At 41.1% G+C, this 27,650-nt stretch overlaps 1 protein-coding gene across 3 annotated transcripts in view; it reads left to right on the plus strand.

Moving 5' to 3' along the window:
• CFAP251 (cilia and flagella associated protein 251) overlaps window positions 1–27,650 on the plus strand; it is a 130,574-nt gene that overhangs the window by 76,903 nt on the left and 26,021 nt on the right. For 2 of the 3 annotated variants that reach the window (XM_074298164.1, XM_074298175.1), the window contains 3 exons: window positions 4,111–4,339; window positions 6,474–6,575; window positions 14,227–14,610. In XM_074298164.1, the coding sequence (XP_074154265.1) occupies window positions 4,111–4,339; window positions 6,474–6,575; window positions 14,227–14,324 (429 nt within the window). In that variant the 3' untranslated portion in view covers window positions 14,325–14,610. Of the gene's footprint in view, window positions 1–4,110; window positions 4,340–6,473; window positions 6,576–14,226; window positions 14,611–27,650 lie in introns of those variants that run through there. The other variant, XR_012487683.1, reaches the window with a different exon arrangement.

Genomic DNA, 27,650 nt, shown 5'->3' on the forward strand with positions numbered 1-27,650 from the left:
TCTTTCCTTTTCTGGGATATCATTTTTTTTTCTTTTTCTGTGATATCACTATGATACCTTTCAAATTTTGAGCTTTTTAAGAAATATACAACTAGAAGCTTCAGAGTACACAACTTGGTCAGTCCAAGTCAATAAATATTTACTAGGCACCTGATAGGTACCAAGACCTATAATCATTTCAGCTCCAAAGGGATGATTTATTCAGCTGCAGATCAAACTAGATGGGGATTTCTAGGTCAAATGATCAATAAAATGGTGAACGAAACTTCTCGGCCCTCTCAACACAGAAATGATTTGCCAAAGATAAAGAAATTTCAGCTACATCCCATGATCTATGACTCCCAAAATCCAAAAGAAGGTTAAAAAGATTTTCCCCAAACTAGGAAATAACACTTAGTGGCCCTGGGCTCATTCAACATTCCTCACCCACCTTCAGCACTGTTGGCAGCAAGGCCATACTAACAGACATAAGGGCACAACACAGGCTTAAAACTCACCTGTGCATTCCATTTCCCACTTTTTTTCCCAATGTCTGGCTATACCTCTGAAAGTTTGCTAGGGCTGTCAACAGCTAATATGTCTCTGGCATGCAATCCAGAAGTACCAGGGCTGCAAAGCTCCAGAAAAAGCAGGTTCTGCTAGAACCAGGAAGAGCAAGTTCTGATCTACTGGTGCTTGGTCAGAGAAGGAAGGAGCAGAGGGGATGGGAAGGTCATCAAGACAGGACTGTGCATGTGGGGAGTTGTGTAGTACAACAAATTTCCAAAGGAAGAGCCCAGTATCTAGACGATGAACTGTGAATTACTCAATAAGGGAGGAGGCTGAAACTTTGTGATCCAGGTCCCAAGGAAACCATAGTGCGAAGGGAGGGAGTCAGGAAGTGAGAGATAAGGAAAATAAGAGGGGAAAAGACTGAAAGTACCAAAAATTTCAGGAAAGAGAAATCTAAAGGCCTTGAACATAAATATATATAAATCAACAGAGGAAAAAAAAAACTAACAATAGAAGGCAATATGGACTTCAGATCTAATAAATGAATTCAGATATCTACAAATAATACTGCCAAAAAAAGGAAAATGATCTAACCCTTGATGAGACAAAGGACCCTATGGAAGTTGAGAAGTGATTTGAAGCACAATATACTGTATCTGAGTGATTTTTAAAAAATTAATAATTTTTTATTATATATATATATTTTATAATATTATCCCTTGTATTCATTTTTCCAAATTATCCCCCCCTCCCTCTATTCCCTCCCCCCAATGACAGGCAATCCCATACATTTTACATGTGTTACAATATAGTCTAGATACAATACATGTGTGTGGATATCATTTTCTTGTTGCACAATAAACATTAGATTCCGAAGGTACAAGTAACCTGGGCAGACAGATATTAGTGCTAACAATTTACATTCACTTCCCAGTGTTTCTTCTCTGGGTGTAGCTACCTCTGTCCATCATTGATCAACTGGAAGTGAGTTGGCTGTTCTTTATGTTGAAGATTTCCACTTCCATCAGAATACATCCTCATACAGTATTGTTGTTGAAGTGTACAGTGATCTTCTGGTTCTGCTCATTTCACTCAGCATCAGTTGATGTAAGTCTCTCCAGGCCTCTCTGTATTCCTCCTGCTGGTCATTTCTTACAGAGCAATAATATTCCATAACCTTCATATACCACAATTTACCCAACCATTCTCCAACTGATGGACATCCATTCATCTTCCAGTTTCTAGCCACTATGAAAAGGGCTGCCACAAACATTTTGGCACATACAGGTCCCTTTACCTTCTTTATTATTTCCTTGGGATATAAGCCAAGTAGTAGCACTGCTGGATCAAAGGGTATGCACAGTTTGATAACTTTTTGGGCATAATTCCAGATTGCTCTCCAGAATGGTTGGATTCTTTCACAACTCCACCAACAATGCATCAGTGTCCCAGTTTCCCCACATCCCCTCCAACATTCATCATTATTTGTTCCTGTCATCTTAGCCAATCTGACAGGTGTGTAGTGGTGTCTCAGAGTTGTCTTAATTTGCATTTCTCTGATCAGTAGTGATTTGGAACACTATTTCATGTGAGTGGATATAGTTTCAATTTCTTCCTCTGAGAATTGTCTGTTCATATCCTTTGACCATTTATCAATTGGAGAATGGTTCGGTTTCTTTTAAATTAGGGTCATATCTGAGTGATTTAAAATAGAAATGAAAATTATGACCGTGGAATTTATATCCTGCTCAGCAAAAATAACGAGTAGAATAGAAAGATTTGAATGATAATGGCAAACCTCACCAAAGAAATGAGAGAGAACAATAGATTGGGAATGCAAATATGCAGAAGCAAAGGATAGTCTAAAAGAAGAAAAGCAAGAAATAAAAATTTTAAAAGAAAATATGCTAACTGTGCAAAAAAAAAAAACATACTCAAAGACAGCATGTACAGAGACAGCCTAATGATCATAGGAACCCAGAAGAACTTGATAGGATAAAAAACTTAACACTATAATGCAGAAAATAATAGAAGAGAACTGCCCAGAACTTCTAAATATAGAAAATGAAATTTCAGTTGAAAAAATTCACATATCACCTCCAAAAAAACAAAACAAAACAATTTTAAGCTACAAACACTCAAGATTTTATTAGTGGCTAAATTCAACAATTCAGAAACAAGTTGTATGAGCATCAAGAGCAGCCTAAATGCTTTCTCTTCATACTCTGTCTTTTCGAAGGATTAAGTCTTGTTTGGTTGACATAGGTCTGTGCAGTGGAGTAGTGGGAAATGGGGGACAGTTGGGGGCTCAGTTCAAATATGGCCTCAGATACTTCTTAGCTGTGTAACCCTAAACAAGTCACTTAATCCTTTTGCCTCAGTTTCCTCATCTGTAAAACGAGCTGGAGAAGGAAATAGCAAACCACTACAATACCTTTGCCAATAAAATCCCAGATGGAAGCATGAAGAATTGGACACAATTGAAAATGGTTAAACAATAAGATGTGTAGTTGACAGAGTACAGGACCTAGCATTAGGAAGATCTTGCCTTTAGGCACTAAGTGGGTAACCCTAAAGAAGTCACTTAATTTCTCCTAGTCTGTTTTTTTCATCTGGAAAATAGGGATGATAATAGCACCTACCTACCAGCACTGTTGTGAGGATAAAAGGAAATGATCTATGTAAAGCATCATCATCTTTATCATTCATTGTTTGGAGTATTTCTGAATCGATGATCATGATGAGAAAAACTAGACATGGACCAACATTGTGCCTGTTACTTATGCTCTGGGGGCAGCTGGATGGTGCAGTAGATAGAGCACCAGCGTTGAATTCAGGAGGACCCGTGTTCAAATCCTGCCTCAGACACTTAACACTTCCTAGCTGTGTGACCCTGGGCAAGTCACTTAACCCAAGCCTCAGGGGGAGGGGGAAAAAAAAGTATATGTGCTCTGCACTCAGAGAGAGGACAGTGGCAACTGAATGGCAACATAGTATTTTCACTCTTTTTGTTGGGGTTTGCTTGCATTTTTGTTTTCTTATTTTTTTTCTTTTTCGATCTGATTTTTCTTGTGCAGCATGATATATGTGGAAATACATATAGGGGAATCGCACATGTTTAACATATAATGCATCACTTGCTGACTAGGGGAGAAGGTGGGGGAAAAGGGAGGAAAAAATTACAACACATGATTTCATAGGAATGAATGTTGAAAATTATTTTGAAAATTAAAAAGCTTTAATTTAAAAAGTTTATGAGCAACACACAAAACAAATCAAAAGTAAATGTAACAAAATTATAAAGATCCATCAGGACTCAGGTGAAGAAAGGTGAGAAGAAACCCTCCCAACCTACACCTTTGTCAAGGCAGGAGGTCCACAGGTGTTACACATTGCACATCCTTTTGGAATTTTTCAATTTATCCAATCAATTGCACTGACTTTTCCTTTCTTCTCTTAAAAAATACTATTTGTCATATGGGATGCTTGAAATAATTATGGTGGTGTAAAAAAACAATATACTAATAAAAACTTATTTTTTAAGTATATGAAAATTTGATTCATGTCTATCAAGAATAAATACACATAGATACATATTTAATTCTACATCTTTTTTAGATTGATGATATGTTAAACGAAATTAAATTCGGTGAGTATGTGGAAACAGGAAAGCTTGCTGATTCAATCGACTTGCCAGATTTTGTGAAGCTTTACATCAATCACAGGCCACCTTTTGGTCAAACCATGAGTGACATACGAAAAGCTTTCAAAATTCTTGGCACTCCTAATGAGGATGGAGAAATGGCTATTGAGAGAGAACATTTCCTAGACCTGCTTCTAACCAAAGGTCAGTGTATATACCCAAGTGGACTACATGTTATCCTCCCACCCACCGTTTTCTCGAGCAATGAATAACACAAAGTGTTGTTTGAGGTACACGGGATCAGGGGGTGATGTGCAGGGAAGGACTTAGGTCAGGACGCCTCAGTCCCCCAAGATGAGCTCACGGGTTGCATTCAGTCTGTGAAGTAGCAGGAGGAGAAGGTGTACCTCCATCATGAAATGATGATTGTAACTGGTATTGCCGGAGCTCTCACAGATTTGCAAAAGGCTCTCCATATTTATCACAACATTGCTGTGATTGATAGTAGCATCTTCATGGGAATTCAGAGAAATCTAGGATCTTGCTCACCATTGTACAGCGAGTGAAGGCCAGAGGAAGAATGGAGACCCTTGTCCTTCAGATCCGTGTCTAGTTTTTGGATTATCCAAGGATATAAGTCCTTTGGAGATGAATGGTTAACAAGGGCCCTCCTTTATATAATAATGCTCTGTTTATGGAGGCTGAATATGGATGTTCCCACTGGAAAAAGCCTGAGAGGAGGAAGAGGAGCCCTCTGGGCCCGTGCTTTGGAAGTGCCCTGTTTGGGCCCTTGGTGACTCATTCCTTGATTTGAGCACCCTGAATTAGCGCTCTCTGTTCCAGGTCTCCTGTGTGTTTGAAAAGGGTGTGGAAGCATCACCTGGCCCAGTGTAATCAGGCCACTCTTGGGTGGGGGTACGCCCACCACAGGCGGCCTCTTGGGTTCTAGGGGCAGCCGGGGAGCCCCCACTCCTACCACTGCACTGACAAGCCCGGAACGATAAATCAGAAGTCATTTACTCCAGTGGCCTAGCAAGCAGTTAGGGGATGCTCCTCTCCTAGACCTGGACTTAATCTCCCACAAATACAAATAACGTCTGTGTGAAGGGGGAACACGGACAGTGTCGTGTGTAGTATCACGGACACAACATGGAGAAGGAAACCCACGACTGTGGTACTGCAGACCCTGGAAAGCCTCTCTCTGTGTAAAGAAGTTGGCTCTTTGGGTTCGGTCCCGGGTCCTGAAAAGGCCTCCTGCCCTGGCCCACTACCTGGGGGGAATCGGCTATACCTGCTAACAGCCAGATGGGCTCCCCATCCGAGCCACGGGGGCTTCCCTCCGCCCCTCGTGGTCCTCAGTCCGCAGAAGGCTTGTGATCTTTCCCTCTTGAACTACTGAAATTTGTCCAGGGCTTAGCTATTTAAAGCTCCCACAGGCTCCAGCTAATTTGTTTGCTCAGCCAATTGCTTTGTTCCCTTCTTAACTCGGAGAAGTGTTTGTGTCTCATAAAGGGATCCCAGGGTAGTCTAGCTTGTTAACTCATTAAAACCTCTCCCCCGCCCTCACCCGTAAGTCCAAACCTAAGGATTGAAGAGGTGTCATTAAAAGCTCCCGGGAAGTCTGTGGGACGCAGGACTGACCTGCACGCCATTTAAGAGGCTTGTTTTTCCAGTTAAGGAAATAATGAAATAACTGATGAGAGCCCTTCACAAGAATGCCGGCTCAGAAGGCCTCTCCTCCTCCTCTCCTGTGCCATTCGGGGCCGCGCTCTTCCGTCAATACTCCACAAGGATCGCTCTGACACACAAATGATTAAATTAAAACTTAATCATTTTAAAATATTAAAAGACAATCTCAGTCTTTTAATATTTTTTTGGGGGGAAAAGGGCATAACCCTCAGACTTCTCATTTATTTGCCCCTCACCTTAAATCTGGGAACTTGCCCCTCACTTTCCAGTCACCATCACCTGGGACTGGGTCCTTGAGGCCATTGCATCCGCAAGCTTTGGCGAATTTCTCCAAAGGAGGAAAGCTGGAGTAGGTAGGAACTTCTGCCATCATCCAAAGATCAGCCCAACTGAGCTGGAAGGAGCTTGTCCCCACAGGGGTCAGCCTTTGGTGGGGCTGAGCTTGCCTTTGGGGTCACAGCCAGTCATGAAACCCTCCCTACAGAGGGGCAGGCAGGTCAGAGGCCGTGTAAGGGGGGTTCGTGATGAAATAATGACCCCACAGAGGATTGGGGTTCTCTGGGGTGGTGTCGGCCAATTAGCCAAGCGCCCTCCTGTCCACAGCCCCCTTTAGCAGCTAACCCTGTGTCTTTTCACTGATGGGGTGTAGGGGAGCACATGACTGAGGAAGAGCTGTCAGACTGCTTCACCGTGCTGTTTGGACTGAATCCAGAGGGCTGGAAATCCGAACCCGCCACCCTGGACTACAAAGGTACATGTGATTTTCCACTTTGCCCAGGCACTAACAAATGCATTTCTGAACCAGCAGGGCATTGATTTTTGCGACTAGTTGAGTTTTAACCAAATTATCCAAGAGCATGTTAGAGAGGAATGCATATTTCCAGTGAGAGCATTTTAATTTTAATTTTTTGATTTTGTGTTGTCTTGCTTTTCAATATTTGTCCCCCTCTTAATAATATTGCCAAATTCATTTGTATGTAGTGCTACAAGAGGGAGGGAGGTAATACGGCATTATTATCCCCATTTTACAGCTGAAACTAAAGGTCAGGTTAAATAATCTGTGCTCACACAGCTAGTTAGGAGTTGGAGGCATCCTGAAGTCAGGAGGACCTGAGTTCAAATGTGTTCTCAGACGCTTAATACGTCCTAGCTGTGTGACCCTGGGCAAGTCACTTAACCCCAATTGCCTCAGGGGAAAAAAAGGAGTTGGAGGCAGAATTCAAATCTAAGACAGCAAAACCTTTATTTGTTTTTGATATACAGTGCAGTGCCTGGTACCATGCCAGGAGCTAGGGCTACAAAAATAAAAATGAAATAGCTCCTTTCCTCAAAAAAGACATTTGGGGGAGGAGGGTAAAACATGAACATAAATAAGCAAATGGGTGCTCATTTGAAGGGAGAGTATTAACATTTAGAGGAAAGACCTCTCAGAGGAGGAAGAAGTTCAGCTGAACCTTGAAGGAAGCTCAGTAGCTAAGAGGGGATGCATATGCCTATGCAAATTATAGAGGGGGGAGACAGATTAGCAAACGGACTAGTTTGTTTGTTACATAGAATGGGTACAAGGTAAAATGTGGGTGTAAAGAAGGTGGGCAGGAGTCTTGAGGTAAAGTGCTTTGAATGTCAGTGAGGGTCAATTGTAAAAGGTGTCCAAAAAATCTTAGTGTGTGCCATGGCATTGAGACTTGGGGAACCCCCCTATTTTATTATGGAGGCTATAAGGAAAGAGCCACTAAAGATTTCTGAGTGAGGAAGGGTATATAGGCAGACCCCTACCTTAAGAAGATCATGGTGGAAACTGCAGAGGATGGATTACAGGGAGAGTAAAAAGGAGGGAAGAGGGGCAGCTAGGTGGTTCAGTGAATAAAGCCCTAGAGTCAAGAGGACCTGAGTTCAAATGTGACCTCAGACAATTACCATCTGTGTGATCTCACTTAACTCTGACTGACTTCAACAACAACAAAAAACAAAAAAACCAAACCAAACCAAACCAAACAACAACAATAACAAAATAAAAACAAAAAACCAAACCAAACAAAATAAAACCAAAAAAAAAAAAAAAAAAAAAAAACAACAACAACAACAACAACAACAACAACAACAACAACAAAAAAAAAAAAAACACCCGGGAGAGCAATCAGGAAGCTTTGGAAATAATCTAGGCAGGTTGGTAGGGCCTGAACTAATGTAACTCCACAAAATGGAGAGCAGAGATCAGAGGCAAGAGGAATTACAGAGGGAGCATCAACAGGACTTGGCAGCTGGTGGGTAAGGGAGAAAGAAAAGCCAACAGTGACTCTGGGGTTCTGAATTGGGGTAACTGGAAAGATGGGGGTACTTTCGATGGAAACAGAAAGTTTTGGAAGGAGAGGAAGGCAAAAAATTTTGCCCGTAATAAATTTGAGGCATTTTGGGAACGTTCAGGCAGAGAGGTCCAGATGTTTGGTGAAAAGCATCTCAAGTTTGGGTGAGAGACTGGGCTGAATATATTCGTTCAGGAGTCTTCTTCATAGGGATTACCATTGGACCCATGGAAATTGAGGGGAATTGCCAAGATATAAAGGGGGGAGGAGAAGATCAGAACCGGGGACTTTCAGAACCTTGAAGGAAGGATGCACACATCCAGGGGCAGGAGATGGAACAATGGTGAGCAACAACTGATCAGATAAGCAGGAAGGGAGGACCCAAAGAGAGAGCAGGTGCCAAGGGAGGGGGAGGGATTACCAGGGTCAAAAACTGTCCAGAGGTCAAGGAGGACTAGGAGTGGGAACAGTAGGTAAGAAAAGGTCGGTAGCTTTGAAAGGAAATACAAGGCAGTGTAGTAGAAGGGAAAGGGTACTGGATGTGAAGTCAGAGAAGCTGGCTTATATGACTTTGAGCTTCAAAAGGCATTGGTGGAAGAGGGGAGCACCCCTGTATCTGTGGGGCTGGGAATCAGAGACTTTGGACCTCAGATTCCCTGTAAAAATAAAGGGCTGGGGGGGAGCAAGCACTGGCTCTGAATCAGGCGGCCCTCAGACACTTGATACTTACTACTTGGCTAAGTCACTTAACCCCTCACAAAAATAAAATAAAAAACAAGGGAGCCAGACTTGATGGCCCTTATAAGATTGTCTTTAAGATAAGTCTCTAAACCTATGGATCTACCAATGGTGGGACTATAGGCCAGATTACAAGCCATAGAGAAATGGAAAGGAAGTGAAAGGAACAGATAAAAGTTATTTTTCTAGAGAGAGAATAATCCCTTTTGAAGGGATGACAGCTTCAAAGGAAACTTTTTTACCCAGTAAAAACAACTCTAGCATTTATATTGCACTTTGAGGTTTGCAAAACACCTTACAAAGAGTATCTCGTTTTATCCTCATAAGAGCCTTAGGAGATGGGTTTTGTTATTATCCTCATTTTATAGATGAAGAAACTCGGGGAGGCAAAGATTAAATGACTTGCTCGGCATCATATAGCTAGTACACATCTAAGGTTGGATTTAAATTAAGTCTGCCTGACTCCAGGTCCCATGCTCTAATCACTGCCATCCATAGCAGCCTTTTTAAGGGTAGAAGAAATATAGACACACTGTAAGTCGTGAGGAAGGAGCAGCAGATAATGAGCAAATGAGGTGAGAGGGGCAGAAGAAAGGATCCAAGGGGCAAAACTCCCAGAGGAGAAAGCACTAGCAAGCATCAAAGGCGTAAATAGAGGGCTTAGCCTTGGCAAGGAAAAGGATCCCATCTCCCTGTCAGACAAAAGAGAGAATGGGGGTGATGGAGAGAGACTCCATCGTATGGAAAAGACTCCTGGACTTGGGACTAGTGTACCAAACTGCCTCATTCCCATTGCTTGAGTGGATGGAGAGCAGGGCACAGTGAAGGATTTTTACAGAGAAAGGGATCCTTAGGAAAGAAATGACAGGACTTCTGGTTTCCTGAAAAACTTTAGCATTTCCCAGAATTTTTAAATACATACAAATATTGTTTTTAATTAATCGGGTCCCTGTGCTCCTGCACACAGAATATGTGTGTGCTTGTGTAAATGAGTGTATGTGCTTCTCAGCTCTTCCTTCCAAGAGAAGGAAAAGTAAAATTGAACTCTTCCTTCAAGGCTCAGCTAAATTGTAGCCTCCTCAGTGGAGCTTTCTCTGAATACACACACATACACACACACACACACACACACACACACACACACACACACACCCCTGAAAGTGTTCTCTCCCTCTTCAAATTTTTCTTTCTCTTTTAAAAAATTTTTTTTCAGATAATTACAATAGTATTTTATTTTCCAAATACATGTAAAGATAGTTTTCAACATTCATTTTTGAAAGACTTTGTATTCTAAATTTTTCTCCCTTCCTCCATTACCTCCCAAGACTCTTCCCCAAGACTACCTGATATAAATTAAATATGCACAATCCTAAAAATTCATTTTTTAAAGCACAGATTTTTTTTTCAGTTTCAGATTCTCTCCATCCTCCTATCCACTCTCCCAGCCAGAGAAATAAAAAAAAAAAACAAAAACAAAAACAAGAAACAAAAAAACAAAACCTATTATAAATATGTACAGATATGCAAAACAAGTTTCCATCTTAACTGTGTTCCCTGCCCCCCAGAAAAAGAAAGAAAAAAGTTTCATTCTGCACTCTGAGTTCATCAGCTCTCTATCTGGAGGGGAACAGCATGTTTCACCCTGAGTTCTTCGGTTTCATTGTATTGATCAGAGTTCACACTTGATTATCATCACGATGTTGCTATTTCTATATAGCTTATTCTCCTGGTTTTGCTTACTTTGCATCAATCATTTAAGTCTTCCCAGATTTTTCTGATACCATTTGCCTCATCAGAATTGTTTTTCCCTCATTATTAACCCTGCTTTATATTACATATCTGTGGACATGTCATGTCATTGGTTTTGGGAGAATGTAAGTTTAGATAATTCTTAATTACATTAAATTAAAAAGATTTTGCACAAACAAAACCAATGCAGCCAAGATTAGAAGGGAAGTCAGAACTGGGAGGAAAATTTACAGCAAGTTTCTCTGATAAAGGCCTCATTTCTCAGATATATAGAGAACTTAAGTCAAGTTTATAAAAATATGAATCATTCTCTAATTGATAAAGGTCAGTTGATAAAAGTCAAAAGAATATGAACAAGTAGTTTTCGGATGAAAAAGTCAAATCTGTTTATAGTCATATGAAAAAAATGCTCTAAATCACTATTGATTAGAGAAATGCAAATTAAAACAATTCTGAGGTACCATCTCACAACCATCAGATTGGCTGATCTAACAAAAAAGGAAATGACAGATGTTGAAGGGAATATGGAAAATTTGGGACACTTATGCACTGTTGGCAGAATTGTGAACTTATCCAACCATTTTGAAGAGTATTAGGAATTATGCTCAAAGAGTTACAACACTGAACATCTCCTTTGACCTCTACTTTGATCTCTACTACTCACTACTAAGTCTGTATTCCAAAGAGGTTTTTTGAAAAAGGAAAAGGACTTAATATGTCCCAGAATATTTAAAGCAGCTTCTTTTGTGGTAACAAAAAATTGAAAATCATGCGGATGCCCATCAATTGTGGAATGACTGAATAAGTTGTGATGGAATACTGTTGTGTTATTATAATACATGACAAGCAGGCTGCTTTCTGAAAAACCTGGAAAAACTTACATGAACTGATACAAGGTAAAGTGCAGAACCAGAAAGAAATTGTACACAGTAATAGCAATACTATACAATGAATAACTATGAATGACTTAGTTATTTCCAGAAATATAAAAATCCAAGAACTTTCGAAAAATGTTGTCCTCCAGAGAAAGAACTGGTGGAATCTGAATGCAGACCAAAATAGGCTTTTTCATGTTTTTTTTTCTGTGTTTTCTTTCATAAAATGAGTAATATGGAAATACGAATTACATGTCTGCATATATAATCTATATCAAATTGCTTGCCTTCTCAATGAGGGGGAAGGTGTAGGAGGGAAGGAAAGAATTTGGAACTCGTAATTTAAGGAAAGAAAAAATTGTTTTCACATGTAATTAAAAACATTTTTTAATTTGAATTTTTTTTTAAAGAATGTAAGTAAGCTCCTTGAGGGCTGAGCTGTCAAGTCAATAGGTATTTATTAATCACCTGCTAGACACTTAAGGTAAGTCGTGAGGACTCAAAGTTCCCTGCCTTCAAGAAGTATGTAGCCTAAAGGGGGAAAAACATGCAAATAACTGTATATAGATAAGCTACAGACAGGATAGACTAGGGAAAGCACAAGCAGCAAGGGGGACCATGAAGAGCTTCATGTAGGAGGCAAGATCTTAAGTAAGGCAGGAGGTAGGGGGAGTTCTAAGCATGGAGGCCATCAGTGAAAATGTGCAGTTATGGGAGGGGTTACAAGACTGATGCTGGTGGGCAGCTTGAGTTCGGGAGTTTTGAGTGCCATTGGACAAGAATGGATCAGGTGGCCACAGTAGGAGTAATACCAAGGTGGGGTGCCAGGACCCGGGGCTGCCAGGCTGCTTATGGGCCAGGGAAGTAGCCAGCTCAGAAAAATGTGCTGATGGTATTGTGACCTGGCTCTGTCACTGCATTTTTAACTCAACTGAGCTAAGGAAGAGACTAAGTCAGAAAGGAAAAGAAAGGAAGGGATTAGAAAGGAAGGAAAGGGAAAGGGGAAAAAAAGGACAGAAGGAAGGGAAGGGAAGGACAGAGGGCAGGGAAAGGAAGAAAGGGAGAGGGGAGAGCACTGGGGAGCTGGAATCTTGTTCAAGTAACAGCCAGGCGGCCCATGTCATCCGACCCCAGAGTGGCTGGAATGATGGGTGGAGGCCAGGTGGAGAAGGGCTTTAGAAGACAGAGAAGGTTTTCTGTCTTGCATTGGAGCTGAGTCAGGGAACCACTGACATTCACTGGCTAAGAGGAGGGCACGGTCAGACTTGGGCTCTGTATAAATCCAAAATAAAGCAGGGGGGGTGGTAGGGTCTCGAGTCAGGTTGATCCTCTGCAGTGGCCTTTTTAATGTTGCTGTTGCTGCTATTTATGGAGCCCTCCTGAAGTGGGTCCTGACCATTCTGGGGCCATTTGGTTTCATCTTGTTTATCCGGGGTCTAACATTCATCTGGAGGAAGAGCTCCCAGAGATGCTGTCTCTCACTATTTAGACGTCAGAGAGAAGGACGTCAATAATACTAACCCCAAGTTTTCAAATCCAGACCAATCCAGAGTAGTCTAGACTGGCTGGTCATTTTCAGCTTTAAACGCAAGCATTCTAACTTTGACAGCTCTGAGGGGCTGGTGGATGGAGTGGGGACAGAGGGCTGGTCTTGGATTCAGAGATTTTCCACATTTTCCAGAAACGATCTTCCTTATCATTTCTTATGGCACAATAATATTCCATCACAATCATTTGCTACAGCTTGTTCAGCCTTTAGCTATTCCATGATTGATGGGCATCCCTGCAACTTCCAGTTCTTAGCCACCATGAAAAGGGCAGCTCTTCCTCCTTAGGACTTAGGTAAGATAAGGTAGAATAGGGGCTTTGCCAGTCTTACAGGTCTGTAGTAAGGAGCGTTGACAACCAGCATGTGGAATATTTTCAGAAAGACTCAAACAGAGCTGGGCAAGTGGGAGGCAGAGAGCAGGATGCATGAGAAGTGGCTGCAGGAACAAGAGGTGTTTGCCACAGAGAAGACTTGGAGGGCTTGAGATCTGGAAGGGCAGAGTGGAGAACAATGGGTAGAAGGTGGGGAAAAGAGTTATGTTTAATGTTTATTAAAAGATCTTCCTCACAATGAAAAGTGTCAGTAGTCCTAGGACACAGTGGCTTCCCCTTCACTTTGAAGTCTCTATGTGGCCCTGGAGGATCCCTCATCTAGGGTGTTTGTTTTAGAGGGAATTTTCAGGTTAAGGTTATTGGGCATGGAGGATCCTTCCATTGCAGAGATTCAGATTCATCGAGGCAGCTCCGAAAATACTTGCAATGTGTCCTCTCTAAGCCTCCTTTATCCTAACTATAAAATGGGAATAATAATATTTGTGTTATCTACGTAGTTCTTTGTGGGAGGAAAGTGCTTTGCTACCAGTAAAGTGCTTTGAAAGCATGAGTTATCCTTGTTATTATGTTCCATTTGTTCTTTATTTGGGCTTTTTAAAAAATTTTTACCAAGTATCTTGAGCCAGAATTAACTCCGATTCTCCATGTAAGACTGTTCAATGAAGTTTGCAGAAAATTGACTAAATCCTCACAATGTTGAAAATGGGATTTTAACCAGCTTCCACACAATGATGTTCAAGGAACCAAAGCCAGGGTCTAGAACAGAACCCTTTTAATGTTGTTGATATTTACTGAGCCCCCCCTGAAGTGGGTCCTGATCATTCTGGGGCCATTTGGTTTCATCTTGTTTATCCAGGATCTAACATTCGTCTGGAGGAAGAGCTCCCGGAAGAAATCACTGCTGAGATATTCACTGCTGATATTCTTGGCTTGCCCATTCCCGAAGACTTCTGAAAATGCTCCCAAAGTGGGAGGGATGGCAGAAAACAGAACACTTGGTCTTCCACCCAAAGATGTTGCTTTCCCTATAGATTCTCCCTCCACTTAACTCACTCCCCTCCTCTTCCCCTCCACCCCTTACCCCGCTGACCCTTTTAGGAATTTTTAGGATCACAAGGAAATTTCTGTAAAGCATGACAACCAAGATGTTGGAAAGACCAGAGTACTGCAAGTTGACAGAGCCAATGAACTGGAGAATTGGGTTAAATATGAGACATGAAAATTAAAGAGATAAGCTGTAGATTGCAGAGAGCTCTTTGGGTCTGTTTCCGTTCTCTGGAGGTGATTTTTCCAGGACAGAGACGGGCCTCTGAGTGTGACGGCTGAGTAGGGTGGGCGTCAGGGCCTAGGAGAGCCAGTGCACAGGAAGCACCTTCTCTCTCAGACTTCCTCTGCAAGCCTCGTTCCCAGAGGAGTACATGTGGCCCATGTCAGCTCTCTTTAAGTTACTCATGATTGCCCAAGTACGTCCTCAGCCTCCACGTGGGCAGGGTGGGGATGCCCGGGTACCCTTTATTTTCAGGGGCGGGGACCTTCCAGAACTGGCTGCAGCTGCAGATGGGGATGGCCGTTAACTGGAGCACCAACAACCATGCTCAGTACAAACAGGAACCTCGGCAGCTGGCACCCTTGCCCAGGCTGCCCATGGGCACTGCCCAGAACCACCGACCTCCCAGCTGGCACCAATACATCCAAACAGAACCTGGGCTGCCCCCTCCTGGATCTCCCCAACACATTTTGTTTGCTCTCTTGTCTCCTCTGGGTGGATGACCCTGCAAGTGTGGAGCGGGGGCCATGAATCCCCTCAGCAGGCTTACTCTGTGAAGCAATCATTCACATTTCCATAGATCTTCAGGTTTGCAAAACGCTTTCCTCAAAATAGTCCTCTTAAGGTGTCAGCTGGCTTTATGCTTTATGATCCTCAGAACAACCCAGGGGGAGAGTAAGTACTCCTATTATCCCCATTTTACAGATGGGGACACTGAGGCAGAGATCAGTGAAGGGCCATGCTCAGCCACATACTCGGAAGTGTCTGAGGCCGGATTTGAATTCAGGCCCTCCTGACTCCAGGGCCTCCTAGCTGCCACACAACTTGAGGACATGAGAGCTTATATTCTAAGTACCCAATTTTAGAAAAGCCCCCAAAAGTGGGATAAAGAAAGGCCTAGAGATCATGGTGTATAAGGCCTGACTGAGAGAACTAGGGGACTGGCCAGCAAGGAGAAGGGAAGCCTTGGAAGGGAGAGCAGAGAGTCCCTGGGCTCCCCATCTTCAGCTCTCCTGGGCAGCTCCTCCCCAGGGGACTGCAGGGAGGACCATCCTCAAGCAAAAGCTGCCAGGAGGCGCTAGTTGCTTGGACGGGACTCGGGGCAGCTTCTGAGGTTCCTCCCTGATCTGAAATTCGGTGATTCTGCCTTCTGCCTCGCACCTTCCATATCTTGGACGTTTGGGAAACAAATACGAGAAGACACAATTCCAACCTGCCTTTGAGGAGTTTATAGTCAAATTGAGTCAGGGCAAGAGGGGCATGAGAATGATATCAACTAGATAGAGCGCAGGTCTGAGTCAGAAAAACCTGAGTTCTAATTCAGCCTCAAGACACCTACCAGCTGTGTGACTCTGGCCAAATCACTTAACCACTACATGCCTCAGCTTCCCCATCTGGAAAATGGAAATAATTGCACCTAATCGCCCCCGCCAAATGATGTGAAGATCAAATGAGATATTTGTAATGGGGGTATCTCAGTACCTGGCACATAGTAGGGGCAATCTAATTCTAGCTATTATGTTCATGAGCTGTGCCCAAATGATTGTGCTCCAAAGGGGCCAAATAAAAGTGATAAGTGCAGAGGAGAGATCCAAACTGCTGGGTTGTAATCACAACTGCCCTTTCAGGAACGGACCTGATCAGAACCCCCTGCCCCGACACTCCTCTCCAACCCAGCCTTCACTCAGGTGCCCAATTGATATTCTTAAAGACTAGGTCTGATCATGTCACTCCCCTGTTCACGTAGCTTCCTGTTCCCTCTGGAATAAGATGAAAAGTCCCCTTCTTTTGGTATTTAAGCCGTTCCCCAATCTGGCCCCAGCTTCTCTTTCCAGTTCACTTACACACGTACTCCCTCCTGCCTCTAATGATGGTATCTTACTTGGGAAAATGTGCTTCGGTTTTACTCCGTACATGCGCCCATTCATCCGTGACCTCAAGTCCTATTCTTCGCTAGGAGGCCAACAATGGAGACGGAGTCCTTGATCCAATTAAACAACTTCCTTCTACACGGGTGGGCGTTATAAGTGCGAGATGAAATAGCCAAGCCCTCAATTACACACAAAGCGCTCCCACCTGCACCGGGCTCCGATTGGAACAACGGTTCCCAAGAGCTTTGTCATCCTCCGGAACATCAGACGGAACCGCGTGCCCCAAATCCGCCTGGGTCACGGTGACCTGGGACGGCAGAAGCCAAAATTCCTGAAACGCTCGCTAGATTATGTCCTTTTATAAAACCCACAAAACACCATGAATCAATTATGCTTCTGCCCAGGGCCTAATGAGGATATTACCAAATCAGCAAGATGTTCCTGGAGACGCTTTGGAGAGAATACACGCAGATGATCGCTGCCTTCCAAGAAGCAGCTTCGGATGCAATCTGGACACTTTCAGGGATGTGTGGTCCTCCGGAGGAGGCTGGACCACTGACTTCTCCGCAGGGCTGTCCCCGGGAGATTTATGGCTGAGTAGGAAGACAGAGGAGGTCCTTTCCAACTCAACAGTTCTTTTCATGCAGGACGGCTTTTTAAATCTACAAATATCTACCTCCTCTGTGCAGTGAAACTGGAATTAGCTCATCTTCCAAATATACTACAAGGTTAGAATTGGGATTCTCTGATACAACCCAGCAAAGCAATGAGATCTCCATTTAGAACTGCAGCCATGTTCCTTTTTTTAGCCATGAGATAGATATAAAGAGATGAAGGGTATAGAGGCTTTTATGAGACTTCAACAAACATTTATAAGCGCCTGTCATATGCCAGACACTGGCCTAGATTTTGAGGATTCAGAATATACAGAAATGAAAAATGTCCCCATTTCTACTGCGATGAAACAGCAGGCTCACAAGTAAATACAATTAATCAGAGCAACAGCCCATCCCCCAAGTATTGATTTTTATTTTTATTTTTATTTTTTATTTTTTTTGCTGAGGCAATTGGGGTTAAGTGACTTGCCCAGGGTCACACAGCCAGGAAGTGTTAAGTGTCTGAGATCACATTTGAACTCGGGGCCTACTGACTTCAGGGCTGCACCATCTACCTGCCCCAGCTAGTAATTTAAATTTAATTTTTAAAAATTTATTAAAATTTTTATTTTAATGGATAGGTGTTGTGTTTCGATGACCAGTGGTCTTTCCCTGTTATTTCAAGCTGCAAACCAATTGTACATAATTGTAAAATTAGTACAATAAGTAATAGTATGCTCTTGTTCTATAAGAAGTGATGAACAGGCTGATTTCAGAAAAGGCTGGAAAGATTTACATGATCTAATGCTGAGTGAAATGTACAGAATCAGGAAAGCATTGTTCACAACAATGGCAAGATTGTGTGATGATCAACTATGATAGATTTGGCTCCTCTCAGCAATTCAGTGATCCAAGGCAATCCTAATCAACTTTGGATGGAAAATGCCATCTGCATCCAGAGAGAGAACTATGGAAACTAAAGGTGAATCAAAGTATATATACTGTTGTCACCTTTTTTTTCCTGCAGTTTTTTTTCTTTTTTGTGATTTTTTCCTTTTGTTCTGATTTTTCTCTTCCAATATAACTCAAATGGAAATATGTAGAAAATGAATGTGCATATATAAGCTAAAAAATAAAATTTTAAGAATTAAAAATATTTAATTTTCCCTTCCTTTTCTGGTATAGCTATGATAAGAGCTGACATTTGCATAGTGTTTTTACTCATATTATTTTGATCCCAGATCTAGACCAGAAAAGAATCATAAAGGCCATCTAATTTTTTTATGATGAGGAAATTGAGGCTTGAGAAGTGGACTAGGATAGTGGCCATTGTGTTGGAGAGAAGAAGAAATAATAGAATCAATAAGGCTGAGTGGATGTGGGGGATAGGAGAAGAGGGAAGGATCATCCTAAGGGTGTGACAAAAAGGCAAGGTTTAGGTTCCATTGAGAATGGAAGAGCAGATCTCCACACACAAACCTTCTGGACTGTCCCAAAGCTAGGAGAGGGAATGCTGTTTCCCCGTGTTCCTGGGACTGGCTGCTTTCCAGAGTTGGGCAACTCAGACCTTTGGAATGACCTTCCCTGCTGCCCATCAACTCGAGTAGCATTCCTGCTGAACCTCAACCAAGAGGTTAGAGGGGCTGTGTGGACCCTCCCTCCTCCCAGGCCCTGCGGGGAAGCTGCCTTGTCCCTTCTGATAGCTAAAGCTCATGGTGGTTAGATGTGCAAGGAGCCAGAGCGGTCACTGGGCAGGAACCGAGTCCTTGAACCACCACTTACCAGCTGTGGCGAGTCTCTCAGGCCTGGAGCACTGAATCTGGAGCGTCAAGGCTGGAGTTTGAATCCAACCACTTCCCTCACTTCATTTATCAGCTAAGAAGCCTCCTCCCAGTGACTGGATGCCCATTCTTTGGGGAATGGCGAAGAAGTTAAGCTATATGAAAATAATATTCTGCTCTTGTTCTATAAGAAGTGATGGACAGGCTGATTTCAGAAAAGCCTGGAAAGATTTACGTGAACTAATGCTGAGTGAAATGTACAGAATCAGGAAAACATTCTTCACAGCAATGGCAAGATTGTGTGATGATCAACTATGATAGACTTCTGCTCAGCAGTTTAGTCATCCAAGACAATTCCAACTAACTTCAGATGGAAAATGCCATCCACATCCAGAGAACAATGGAGACCAAATATGGATCGAAGCATACTATTGTCACCTCTTTTTTTTCTTGTATTTTTTTTTTGTAGCTTTACCCTTTTGTTCTGATTTTTCTCTTCCAATATGACTCATATAGAAATATGTAGAAAATGAATGTGCATATATAATCTAAAAAATAAAATGTTGAGAATTAAAAATGTAAAAAAGAAGCCTCCTTTCAGATCCAGAATCCCTTTGGATTTAACCCTTGCTGGATTTAACTCTAAGCCTATTCCTTTCTAGAATGAGGGACATCATAATGCAAACAAAGAAAAGTAGAGAAAGACCTGGTTTTGGAGAATGAGGAGCTAGGTTCGAATCCATCTTTGGGTGTTTACTTACCTGTGAGGATAATTTCTTCTGCACCTTAATTTCTTCATGTATAAAAGGAAAGGCTGCTGAAGCTCCTTCCATTTAGCTTTGGAGCTATGAGCCTATGAGGACCTAATGAGAAAATGGATATAAAATGTTATCTGATTATCAGTTGTACTTATTATTATGGCTATTACAAGAAAGGAAGGAAAAAGTAATTCACTCAATGTATAACTTAACTTGCTATTCAGAATTTAGAGATAGACCACTGGCCATCAACAATCACATTCTGTTTTTTTTTTTTAACTAAATAAAAATGGTTCAAAAATAAACATTTAGGTAGTGTCACACTGCCAGCTGACTAAAATCAATCCAATTGCAGAAGGAACTGGCTTATTAGTCAGAGCATCGAGCCATCTTGGGCACTCTGCACAGCAGCTGCTCCCTCAGGGACCAGAAGGAAGCCAGGCCTGCCCCATCTTACTTCAGATGTCCTTGCACTGTCTAAATCAGGGCCGTGGTGGTTCTAGTCCATTACTGAGAACGGGGGACAAGATGTGATGGTCAGAAATTGATGTGTATTGACATCCCCTCCCCAAGGGTTGGAGCACTAATGAAAACTCCGACACAGAGGCGGATACTGCTTTTCAGAACGACTTTGTTGAATAAATCAGAAGGTCATTGCCAGCTGTCTAGACTGGGGGTCCCTATCCCAAGAGACTTTTGGAAAATAGAATGAAATCTCTTACCATGACTCGGCTTGCTCCCTAACTCACTTCCATAACATAGATGTCCTATGAGTTCTCAAGGACCTTTATTCTGCATGAGTTAAAACCATCAAAAGCCAATCAATACAAGCTTGGCCAGACCTTCATTTCCTGTCCCATGCATTGAGCCCGAAGACAGCAGCTACTGTCTACTGAGTTCCGAGAGTGATGGAGAGGAAGCAGATGCCTTTTAAAAGATCTGTCCTCTCATGAGACGCTTGGGCTAGATAGAACATTTGGTATTTCCTGGCTGGTTGTATTCAGAAGGGATTTGGCGAGCCATTTCCCAAAGGCGGCTGCTTCAAAGACAGCTGAAGTACATATAGGGCACGGACATAAACAGCAAATTGCCAGGTTCTTGCTTACTCCCTATAAGATAAACTTGAGGAACTATAAGTATTTTTTGTCTTTATATATATATTATTGAAGCTTTTTGTTTTCAAAACATATGTGAGGATAATTTTTCGACATTGACTCTTACAAAACCTTGTGTTCCAATTTCCCCCACCCCTTCCTCTAGATGGGAAGTAATCCAATATATGTTAAACATTGTAAAATATTTGTAAATCGAATATAGGTATATTATCTTGAAGAAATATTTTAAAAACCAATTCACCACAGATTGGGACAAAAAGAGGCTTGTGTCTGGAAGTAAGTTGTACAGCTGTCAGTAGTGACATGACCACCAAGAAAGTCAAAAGTCATCTTAGAAGTGTAATGTCTAGAATAAGGGAGATAAACTTGTTTGACAAATGGTATGATATTTAGTTTTGGGGGTGCTATATTTCATGTAGGAAGAACATTGATAAGTTGGAGCATATATATGGATAAAAGAATGAAAACAAGGAAACTGAAAACCATTAGATTCAATACAAAAATCCTAGATAGCCATTAACTTATCAATCACAAAAGAATACATTTTTAAAAGTAGGGAGAAATAGATAAAATTGAAAATAAAAAGACTATTGAACTTTAAAAAAACAAGAGCTAGTTTAAAAAAAAAGAGAAATCAATAACCATTAGCCTAGGTTGACTTAAAAAAGATGAAATTGTAAAGAATACAAAAATGAACATGGCAGTTCATAACAATAAGAAAAAAAATTATTAGAAATTACTATACACAACTGTATGCCAGAAAAACTCAGAATTTAAGGGACATGGGTGATTAGCTACTACATATATATATATATATATATATATATATATATATATACACATACATACTAATTGTGTGAGTACAGTTAAGTCACATAATCTCTCAATGTTCTGCCTGACATTTTAGGACTATAACTTAGAGACAGGTTGCTAATCTGCAGCACTAAATAGTTTCCACACTGGGAATTGCCCACACCTATGAAATAATTGTATTAACCAAAAACTAAGACCCAAATTAAAATCTTAATCCAATCTTGGATACATCTCCTAGTGATGGAGCTGTAAATGAATGACAAAAGGGAGGAGAAAACCCTTAGGTAGATTTATAAGTAAATTTTATCTACTGTTTAAAGAGCAATTAATACATATGATCTAAAAACTCTTTCCAACTCAAGCAACTTCTTCATGAGACAAATATGTTCCTGATATTCAAATCAGGAAGGGATAAGGCTAAGAAAGATAATATAGAGTAATGTCACTAACTAATATGAAATATGTTAATAATAATTTATTAATATGAATAAAATCCTAGCAAAGATACAATAGCAACACATCTAAAATTATGTAGTATAGTGCAGCATTAAGATACACAAGATTTGGAATTAAGGGACCTGGATTATTCCAGCTCTGCTACTTCTTGAGTGCCTTTGAGCAATTCATTTAACATCCTTAAGCCTCAGAGTTTCTTCATCTCTGAAATGAAGGAGTTGGACTGCATGACCTTTAAAAAGGTCCCTTCTAGTTCTGTCTGTGACTCTATAATTTTTTCATTCTGCTCTAAATAAACAGCAAAAAAAAAAAAAAAAAAAAAACTTGACCATTTCCATATTCAAAGTAGAGCAGAAATGGGTATATGAAACTATGACTATTACATATAGCTTGATGTTTTAAAGCATATAATAATTTCAGGATGTTACTTTCAAGGGTGACCTACTTGACTCTGTTTCTTTTTGACCTAGTATCTATTTTAGTCTTTTTTTATGTTCTTTTAAATAATTCAATTGAGTCTATGATTCTTCAAGAAGAATTTTAAGAGGAACTAGACACAGATAAAGCACCAAATAAGGTGATAAAAATTTAGTTATATTTTAATAATAATATTGCAGTTTTGTAACCCCATTTGGGATTTTCTTAGCAAAGATACTGGAATGGTTGGCCATTTCCCTCTCCAGCTCATTTTACAGATGAGTAAACTGGGGTTAAATGAGTTGTACAAAATGACACAGCTTGGACGTTTCTGAGGTCAAATTTGAACTCACAAAATGGGTCTTCCTGACTCCAGGCCCAGTACTCTTATCTATTGGGCCACCTCACTGCCCTTTAATAATAATAATTTATGTTTACTTAGAAATTTATTTGATTAAATTTATTTAGAAATTTGATCTTTACAACACTTCACAACACCTCTGGGAGGTAGGTGCTATTATTATCCCCATTTTATAGATGAGGAAATTGAGGCAGATAGAAGTTAAGTGACTTGCTCAGGGTCACACAGGTAACTTAAGTGTCTGGGACTGGATTGAATTTGGTTGCCTGACTCTATTTACTTTATCCAGCACTTTATCTACAGCTTGTAAATGCTAGTCCACTTGATGCATCAAATTAGAACAAAAATTAAAAGACTTGCTGAGCCGTTGAGGGCAACTTGGGCCTAACATATTCGAGCAGGTTTTTGATGCCCTGAACCCTTCTCCCCCAAAATGGAAAATGGTTGGTACATGTAGGTAGCACAGAGAATAGAGTACTGGCCTGGAGTCAGGAGGACTTGAGTTCAACTCTATGTATACTCGTTCTGGACAAGTTACTTATGCCAATTGTGAGAAAGAGAAGGGGAGGGAGGAAGAGAGGCAGAGAGAGGGAGGGAAGGAAGGAAGGAGGAAGACAGAGAAAAAGAGAGAGACTGAGACAGAGGGAAGGAGGAAAAGAGAGGAAAAGAAAGGGATGGGAAGGAGGGAAAGAGGGGGAGGGAGGGAGGAAAAGAGAGAGAGAATGAAGGGACGGAGAGAGAGGGAAGGAAAGAGAGAGACAAAGACAGACAAAGAGACAGACAAAGAGAGACAGTAGCAACCTGAATCTAGTTGTGGGAATGAAGCTCCATCTTACCCCTATAGTTTTTGTTAAGTGAACCTTTGAGGGAATTTGGCTCTGGTGCTTGCTACTGGATAAATGATGGGAACTAAAAAGGATTGACTTAGCCCAGCCCAATACCAACTCAGCTTAGAGGAATTCCCACTGAGGGAGAGGTTATCTAAGACAGGTTTGGCCTGCATGAGGCAAGAGAAATGGCCCTAAAAAAATTGGAGATGGAAGGAGGAGCTGGGTTTGACTCAAGTCCTCCTGACTCCAGAAAGGATCCACATAGGATCAACACAAGTTGGAGAACATTGAACAATCAAGTCTTCAGACACATGAGAGGTTGCCAAATATGTAAGGGGAAGCCACCAGTCTTGTTATTTTATTTATCTGGTGGGAGGAAGAGGAGAGGCAGTTCGGGTAAAGTCATTCTCCCAGAATCCCACAGCTAGTAAGTGTCTGAGGCTGAATTTGAACTTAAGTCTGCCAGCTTTAAAGGCAGTTACTCTAGCCATTGTACCACCTAGCCACTCTCAGTTTTATTATTTAAAAAAATGGAAACAACTAAAAATATTAGTAAATATCACTCCATGTGCCAGGATTCTCATCTCTATAAAATCTGTATTAGAAACTATCCACACATTGCAAGTATCTTTGATAAAAGTAAGAAAAGGGCTTTTGCAAACACTATCTTACAATAGACTCTATCTTTAAGATCACACAATGGACTGAAAGATATAGAACAGGGGATTCTCAAACTACAGCCCACGGTCCAGATGCAGCCACTGAGGATGTTTATGCAGCCTGCAGGGTTATGGCAAATGGGCTGAGGGGTGGAGACAGAGTGTGAGGGTTTTTTACTATAGTCCGGTCCTCCAGCAGTCTGAGGGACAGTGAACTGGCCCCCTATTTTAAAGTTTGAGGACCACTGATATAGAACATACAAATCTGGCCTCAGACCCTTAGTAGCTCAGTGACCCTGGGCAAGTCACTTAACTCTGATTGCCTCAGAGCAAAATGAGCTGGAGAAGGAAGTAACCAACTACTCCAGCATCTTTGCCAAGAAAACTCCAAATGGAGTCACAAAAAGACAGACATGACCCACTAACAACCACAATCTGTCAGATAATGTCAAATGCTGGGAATGCAAACACAAGCAAAAAGCAGCACATGAACGTGAACATGGAGGATAGAATAAACATCCATGAAAAAAAATCTCTTTCATTTTATACTATTGTGCTTTTTGTTTGTTGAAAAGGAAAAACAAATTACTTGGTAGACCAAACCATTGCCTTAAAGGCTCTCCTTCCAAAAAGGAATCTCCTGTCCATGTGTCAAAACCATGAACTCTCCCTAAAAGAGATAAAGCTATGGAGATAACTTTATTTTTTTGTTTTAATTCAGTTGTGCCCCGCTCTTCATGACTCCTTTTGGGATTTTCTTGGCATAGATACTGTGTGGTTTGCCATTTCCTTCTCCAGCTCATTTTACAGATGAGAAAACTGAGACAGACAAGGTAAAGTGATCTGCCCAGAGTCAATTAACTCCAGCTATCCATTATTCCATGCTGTCTCTCGTTAATATTGATACATTCACCAAAGATATTTCTGCCATTCTCATGAAAGATGAATCCAAATGGAAGCGGGGTCCCTTAAAGATGCAAAGCTTCCAGATGTCATCTTCTCAGATGACAACAGTGCTGATTTCACTGGAACAGTACAGATTCCCCTCAATGAGTCCTACATTTACCCTATACTCTTTGGCCTGACTATCCCCAAAGGAAATAATCAAGTGAGTGAAAAATGCTTTTCCAGATTATGTTATATGGCAAGGATGAATAATCCCATAGAACAGATCCATCTGTATATAACTTGGATAAATATTATAGTAGAAAATGAATTAAGCCCAGAATTGAATAGGAGGAAAGGAATGGAGAAATGCTCAGTGCTTTTAATTACCCTAATCTTCTTCCTGAAACAAGGGCCCAAGGGCCCAACAACAATATTATTTCAATGACTCAATATGAATAAGAGTCATGGAATTCCACAATCCTTGCTCTCAAGGAGTTTATAGTCTAATGGGGGAGCCACTCTCATAAAAGCCTAGTCACCAGAGAGGGGCACTTATTCCAGAAAGGTTACAAGAATGGTGAATGGAGGCATTGAGGAATAGATTGATGCAACCTATCCATGGACAATGGCAGCATTCATTTCTCAATGCTCACGGTTCTAGAACTGGAAGTTTGGTAGAGCAGGATTTTGGGAGGTAGGGAAGTGAAAAGGATGGATTTTGAGGAAGCTGCAGAGGAGATGAATAAAAAGGGAAGCATGGCTGGGGCAACATAATAATGCAACAAGTATGGTTTAGTGGAAAGTGGAATGGTAGACTTGGATTTAAATTCCTGTCTTAGTCACTTGCTTGTCCCTTGAAGCTCAGCAAACCCTCACCCTCCCAAGATCCTTGTTGTACCTCCTTAATTGTGAGAATTAAATGAAATATTACCCATAAAAAGCTGAAGAATTGCATTGCATGATAGCAGCTGGTAAATTTAGTTATCATTGCTAGACATGCAATGCTAAGAGATCTAGAAAAAGGTTCCCAGCATTTAGAGTGGATCCCATATGTAGGATTTTCAGAAAGATGAGGACAGAAGGACCTGGTTCAGGAAAAAGACCCACATGTACAAAAATGTTTGCGGCAGCCCTTTTTGTAGTGGCAAGGACCTGGAAATTGAATGGATGCCCATCAGTGGGAGAATGGCTGAATAAGTTATGGTACATGAATGTAATGGAATATTATTATTCTATAAGAAATGATGAGCAAGATGATGTCAGAAAAGCCTGAAAAGACTTATATGAACTGCTGCTATGTGAAATGAGCAGAATCAGGAGATCATTGTATATAGTAACAAGATTAAATGATGCTCAACTGTGATGGACATGGCTCTTTTCCACAATGAGATGAGACTTGTGATGGGAAGATCCATCTAAAGAAAGAACCATGGAGACTGAATGTCGATCAAAGCATAATATTTTCAGCTTTTATTTGCTTGTTTTTTTCTTTTTACCTTTTGATCTGGTTTTTCTTGTGCATCGTGATGAATAAGGAAATATGTTTAGAAGAATTGTACATGCCAAATCTACATCAGATGGCTTGCTGACTTGAGGAGAGGGGAGGGAAAGAGAGGCAAAAAATTTTGGAACACAAGGTTTTCCAAAGGTCAATGTTGAAAGTTATCTTTGCATGTATTTGGAAAAATAAAATACAATAAAAAAAAGATGTGAATGAATTGTGATCTGCTTCATTGAAAGGAGTGATTATACATCCTCTGAAATAGTGAAGTATAAATGCGGAATGGGGCTGTTCTGGGAGGTAGTGAATTCCCCATTACTAAAAATCTTCAACTTTCATCTATCCTTCAGGAAACTCAAAATCTAAGATAAGATACCATGCCTTAAAGGTGTCTCTGAGGTTCCTTCCACTCAGAAGTTTTGGTAGTTGTGATGCAATAGCTCGATAGTGATTGTCATAATTGCCACTGGGAGTTGGCCAATATAACTTTGAACACCTGTGCCTCCTTATGTCCCTTCACCCTTCAGATGAGTTGAATGGGTATTGGCCACCACACAGGTTAGAGATAGCTTCTCCAAGGAGCTTCCAGTCCTATATTCCTCCCCATTTTATCATCCTTGTCTTTCCTAATCTTGTTTGGATGTACATAGGGATCAAAAAGAGATGGTGGTAACTAAGGATACCACTATATCACCTTCTCCCTAAAAGAAAAGAATAGTACATTTCTGCAATATTTATAACACTGCTATTTAGTGTTCCTGTTTCATTAGAGTCTCCTTGTATAATATCTGATGATGCTTTTGTATAATTCGCATCAAATGAATATCTCTTTGGGCACTGTGAGGCGAACTGTCTAGGAATATTTTTCAAGTGGGAAATCAGGCAGAGTAAGAGAGGATAATTTTGGTTCAGCTGTTTGAAGCCTCAGAATATTCTCCCTTCATCCTATTATGTCAAAAGAGGGTTT

This window comes from Sminthopsis crassicaudata, chromosome 1 (assembly GCF_048593235.1).
Source record: "Sminthopsis crassicaudata isolate SCR6 chromosome 1, ASM4859323v1, whole genome shotgun sequence".
NCBI classification, from domain to species: Eukaryota; Metazoa; Chordata; class Mammalia; order Dasyuromorphia; family Dasyuridae; genus Sminthopsis; species Sminthopsis crassicaudata.